At 39.5% G+C, this 5,576-nt stretch overlaps 1 protein-coding gene across 2 annotated transcripts; it reads right to left on the bottom strand.

Moving 5' to 3' along the window:
- Nucleotides 1–25: 25 nt before the first annotated feature.
- On the bottom strand, nucleotides 26–5,322 carry LOC128696516 (peritrophin-1). Of its 2 annotated transcripts, none has more exons than XM_053787795.2 (3): nucleotides 5,188–5,322; nucleotides 4,229–4,486; nucleotides 26–108 (listed from the first exon to the last, which is right to left on the bottom strand). In XM_053787795.2, the coding sequence occupies exons 1-3, from the start codon at nucleotides 5,227–5,229 to the stop codon at nucleotides 79–81; spliced, it is 330 nt and encodes a 109-aa protein (XP_053643770.1). In that variant the 5' UTR covers nucleotides 5,230–5,322; the 3' UTR covers nucleotides 26–78. The 2 variants fall into 2 exon arrangements, with proteins under 2 accessions (XP_053643770.1, XP_053643769.1); XM_053787794.2 differs by having other exon boundaries at nucleotides 5,134–5,248.
- Nucleotides 5,323–5,576: the final 254 nt, after the last annotated feature.

The raw sequence follows: 5,576 nt of genomic DNA, 5'->3' as shown, positions 1-5,576 counted from the left end.
CTGGTATCAGTAGTGAAGGTTGTTAGAGAGTGAAGGTTTAGTCTGCTGGAGTGTGGAGGAGGACGATGGAAACTCTTCTTATGGAACAGGTCGCGTGCCACAGTCCACCTGAGAGATACAAACACAAGGTTAACAGCAACACCAGTCAATCTAATTATATTAAGCTCAAGTGTCATATTGTAAACAAGAGCCTCGTCTTTCTTATCAACTGTAAATATTATCAATGTTAAGAGAAATATAACATTTTGTTAGTACGTTCCACAAAAAACAGTTTTTCACATATCCATTTTCCGTAAAAGTGTAAAAAAATAAAAATTAGATTCATTAGTTGTTCTCACAGTATAGACGCTTTGTTACTCTCTCACTTTGTTCAAAAGTTTGAGAATGATATAGTTGCAAAAGTCAAATAAATGCAGACAATGTTACACAGTCACGTATGACAGTTGGTTACTCACGGAAGAAGATACAGACGTTTACAAGGAATTAAACAGTTGATTTAAGAAGATATTCACTGAAGAAAAAGAATGTTGCCAGAATGCAGGGTTGTAAGGGCTAATCAGTATATACTAGATATCATTCATATATCAAAAGAGGAACTGATGAAACTACTAATAGAGTTACACATTAAATGCCATGAGACCTGATAGAATATCATCATGGGTACTGTAAAGAGTGGAAGAAGTGTGTGAACCCATAGCAACGATCTACAACGTGTCCCCGGAGAACGGGAAACCTTCCAGACAACTGAAACACAGCAATATACAGCACTATACAAACAGGATGACAGACAAGAGGCAGGAAATTATAGGCCACTGTCACTGATATGTATACTACCCACAGTATTGTAAAAGATTGGTGAAGTATCTAGAAGGGTGGATTTTTTTTTTTACAGAGTATCAGCATGGATTTCGAGAAGGTATATCTTGCTTCACTAACCTACTGGACTTTTACAACAAAATAATAGAAATCAAGGACGAAGATAAGGATGGGTAGACTGTATATTTTTGGATTTTAGGAAACCATATGACTCGCCAGTTAGTGGAATGTGTGAAGTCCTACAGAGGATCAAGAAGTACGTAACAAACAGTAGACAGAGTGTGATGGTATGGTCAGTTGCTTTATATTGGGAAAGTGTAAGAAGTGGGGTTCCCAAGGATCAGTTCTATGACCTTTATTATTCGTAACATAAGTAAATGACGTACTAAAGGAGACAGAATTATATGTTTCTTTGTTTCCTGATAACTTAAACCAATGGGAAGAATACAAATGAATGAAGATACAGGCTGAGAGTAAGCTTAGACAAACTGAAATAATGGTTGAAGAAAAGGTTACTGAAATTTAACCCAATCAAGTGTAAAGTCATAAAATCCACTTGTGTACTTAAATGTAAGAGATCTGCAACGAGTTTATTTTCATCAGTGAATTTATTCGAGTCTTCCAACTTGCTGAGTCTGGGGAGAAAATCTTGAGTACAGGGCAATACTGATACTGTATCATCAACATACACTGATAGGCCTCCCGTCTAAGGGATCAGGACCTGACTGACAGCTGTATAATTAATTGACTGAGGACGACATTTCTCTCTTTGTATAGAGTTTTGTCAAGATGAGATTTGACAAAGCTCTACACAGAGCGAAATTTTGTCCCATCTTTAAAGTTTGTTCTGTAACACATATGTTCCTCACTATTGTTGTAGTACGCTTTCAAAAATATTTTTTTCAACATTTTGTTAATCTTAATGTTGACTTTCTCAAGAGCAAGAGTTTTATGGGACAACGTTATCCCTCATAATAAAAGTTTGTTCCATAATTGTGTCTTGTTCATTACTCTGCTGTATCCAGGTCTGCAAGATCTTGTTTACGTCAATATCGTTAATTACAGAAAGATTTTTTTTATGAAAGAGAGAAATAGCCTCTTTTTTTTCAAGATAACATCAGGGTCAGATTTTTCAGTTTTTTTATGTTCTCATACTAATATTTTTTGAATCACTGTAAGAGCTGGTAAATCCTGAGAGTCAATTAGATGTATCAAATTTCAGTAGTCACGTGATAATGACCCAAGATCGATCGAAAAGTCTTCTTTACTTTGCTCTTCAATTTGTGGGTTGTCTGTTCATCCTCGATGTTGATGTTTTTTTATTCTTCAATGGATTCTTTTTCGTTTCTTTTAATCGGGGAAAACGCTAAACCTGTAAGGGGGTTACATAATGAGTGAGGAATAGCTCGCGAAATCGTAATAACACGATCGGAAAAAATTCACGGGATGAATGTTTACCACACTGACCGGCGAGTTTTAGTACCCACCTGCCCAGGTTTCACGCTCCCCCCCCCCCATTTCCCTGATATATGAGTGGGGAATGAGAGGTAGTCAGGATCGATTCAAGGAAAAGAAGGATAAATCCAGTTCCGTGGATTAAAAGCCCTCAGTGTCATCAACCCGCGTCCCTAGCGTGGACACTCTTCAACAGAGAACAATACAATGGAAATATAAACACAAATGCAGTATAATGTGATCCTTTATTGACAACGTTTCACCCACACAGTGGGCTTTTTCAAGTCACACACAGATCTACCTGGGGTGGAAGGTACGGGAGTATTTATAGTCATGTTCAGAATGTTGAGGTCAGGTGGAGAATGCTGCATCTGATGATCTACCGGGTGGAGTTATAGAGTCTTGGGTAGCTAGGCAGGGGTATTGGACAAGTTGTGAGTAGACCTTCTGCAGTTGTGAGCAGAAGGTCTACTCACAACTTGTCCAATACCCCTGCCTAGCTACCCAAGACTCTATAACCCCACCCGGTAGATCATCAGATGCAGCATTCTCCACCTGACCTCAACATTCTGAACATGACTATAAATACTCTCGTACCTTCCAACCACAGGTAGATCCGTGTGTGACTTGAAAAAACCCACTGTGTGGGTGAAACGTTGTCAATAAAGGATCACATTATACTGCATTTGTGTTTATATTTCCATTGTGTCGGTATTTTATACCATTTATTTCCAGAGAACAATACATTATATCAGTGTATATATCACCATCCTCACACTATAGTTATTCTTTCTTGCAGACTTTGTCTAAAAGAGCAAAAAGGTACAATACGGTGACTGGAACAATACGCAAATAACCTGCACATAGGAAAGAGGACCTTACGACGACGTTTCGGTCTGACTTGGAAAATTTAGTAAGTCACACTAACAGAAAGAAGAGGAGGGAGTATACATAAGCCAACAAACAGGGACGGGACAGGAGAGGTAATAGGAAAGCAAGTAGGCCTTCTGCAGTGTTCCTCCATTCTTATGTTCTTAGTGGAGTCAGTCAAAAACTAAAAGCGGAACACTGAAAGGGAGCTAGGGGCCCACCCTTTGTGGGCCCCTAGCTCCCTTGCAGTGATATTCTTTCTTAGTCTTTGACTCCACTAATACTATTACTACTGCTCAGACTACTACCTCTACCACTACCTCTCTACTTCCTTTCCTACTACCTCTCTTGTCCCGTCTCTGTTTGCTCTGTATACTGCCTCCATTCGTTTCTGTTAGTGTGACTTTGTAAATGGTCCAAGTCAAACCGAAACGTCGTCTTAAGCTCCTCTCTCCTATGTACGGGTTATTTGTGTATACTTTGTCTAACTGTTAATATGTATAATAGTAACTTATAAAATTATTTCCGACCATCGTGTAACAAACAGAGCGCGTCATCATACTGGTTCTTTGAGTGATTTGTCCAATACTGTGAGATACATTCACTATTAACGTACCTAGTCGGAAAACTCTTTTCAAGAGAACGTTTGTGTTTACGAAAGTGTTTAGTATATCGTACTTATATTGTGTGTGTAGTTGAAGGTATTTAATGTATTTTCCTTACATAGCTTGAGTAGTTGAAGGTGTTTGATGGGAAGGTGCAGATGTTTAGTTCGTCGTCCTTATATTGTGTGGGTAGTTGCAGGTGTTTATCGTCCTACATTGTTAGTAATAACAGGGGTGTTTAAGCTATTGTCCTTACATTGTGAGAGTAATTGCAGATGCTTAATTATTTTCCTTCCGTTGTGTGGGTAGTTGAAGGTGTTTAATGTTTCGTCATTACGTTGTTTGCAGGTGTTCAGGGTATTGTTTACATTGTATGGGTAATTGCAGGTGTTCAGGGTATCGTGCTTACATTATGCTGGTAGTTACAGGTGTTCAGGGTATCGTGTTTACGTTGAATGGAGAGTGAAAGGTATTTCCCTTACATTTTCTGGATAATTGCAGGTTTTGAGTTCATCGTCCCAGAGAAGGGTGCCGGGGCAGTCGTACTCCCAGGCCAGACCATCTAAGGAGCACTTGCAGAACTTGGAACAATCATCAGGGTAAGCGTAGAGCTCAGGAAATTCCCCCATTTCCGGTGGGCATAGGGCAGAGACCTCCGGCGGGCACACCGTTGGTGGCTTTTGTGTGGTGGCGGCGGCTGCCAGCAGTGTCCCCGTCAGTAGTAGAAAGCAAGTCCTCATCTGTTAAAAAGGGAGTCTTATGAAGGGTGAGAAGTGGGGGAGAGGATGAAGGGACAAGGAAGAGGGTAGGACAAGAAGAATAGGACAAGAAAGGGAATGAGATAAGGATGAACACAGTATAAGGAAAGGGGCAGTATAAAGTGTTGAACAATTATTTATATATGTTGCCAGGTTAAGATCCAGTTTGCCAGGCACGAAACACTCCAACCAGTGTTTTAAACTAACAACCAGTGTTTTAAACTAACAACCAGTGTTTTAAACTAACAACCAGTGTTTTAAACTAACAACCAGTGTTTTAAACTAACAACCAGTGGTTTAAACTAACAACCAGTGGTTTAAACTAACAACCAATGTTTTAAACTAGCAACCAGTGTTTTAAACTAACAACCAATGTTTTAAACTAACACACTATCCGAAAACTATGAAAACTATCCAAGGTGTAACAAGGTGTATAAGAATTATAGTAAACCATTCTAGGTATAATAAACCTTCCTAATGGGTAAAAGACAGTGTAGGATCTATGTCAAACCATTCTAGGACCTAAACCATCCGGGACGTAGATGTGAATAATGAAGAACATTAGTGAGATTAACTTGATAATGAGAAAATGACAATTACTTCTTCTTTCTAACATTTCAGTCACTCACCTTCCTAGCTGTGTTTCTAGGTTCCTGTCCTTGACCCACCACTGAGACACTCACCTTCCTGGCTGTGCTTCTAGGTTCCAGTGCTTGACTCGCCATCACCTGCTCTCATATATACGCCACTGAGCTTGGGAATCACCATCTGAAGACGAATATTTTTCTCTTCCAACACCGAACATTATTCTTTTTATGTTTACCATAAGTCACGGGGCACACTTATGTCCCGGTGTTATCTTGTCATGAACCACCAGACATGCTTGTGTTACCATGTTATTTTGTCATGTAGCGCGAGGCACGCTTGTCTCTGTGTAATCTTGTAAAATGAGTCAACTGACATGCTTGTGTTTTCTTGCAGAATGCTTCTTAAGTTACTTTAATCATGGAGTAAACACTGAAGGCAATGAGGACACATTGAGCTTAGGAATGGGAGGCATTTAGATCTCTCC

This window comes from Cherax quadricarinatus, chromosome 47, assembly GCF_038502225.1.
Source record: "Cherax quadricarinatus isolate ZL_2023a chromosome 47, ASM3850222v1, whole genome shotgun sequence".
NCBI lineage: Eukaryota > Metazoa > Arthropoda > Malacostraca > Decapoda > Parastacidae > Cherax > Cherax quadricarinatus.
The sequence above is the reverse complement of the archived record's forward strand: the minus strand, read 5'-3'. Positions and strand labels throughout refer to the sequence as shown.

Excerpts from the sequence above, each read along its gene's own strand:
- LOC128696516 (XM_053787794.2), bottom strand. The coding sequence starts at position 5,229 with ATGGCGAGTCAAGCACTGGAACCTAGAAGCACAGCCAGGAAGGTGAGT. Across the intron at positions 4,487-5,133 it reads CTAGAAACACAGCTAGGAAG|ATGAGGACTTGCTTTCTACT; the intron begins GTGAGTGACTGA and ends CCTTTTTAACAG. Across the intron at positions 109-4,228 it reads CCTGCAATTATCCAGAAAAT|GTGGACTGTGGCACGCGACC; the intron begins GTAAGGGAAATA and ends TGTATCTCTCAG.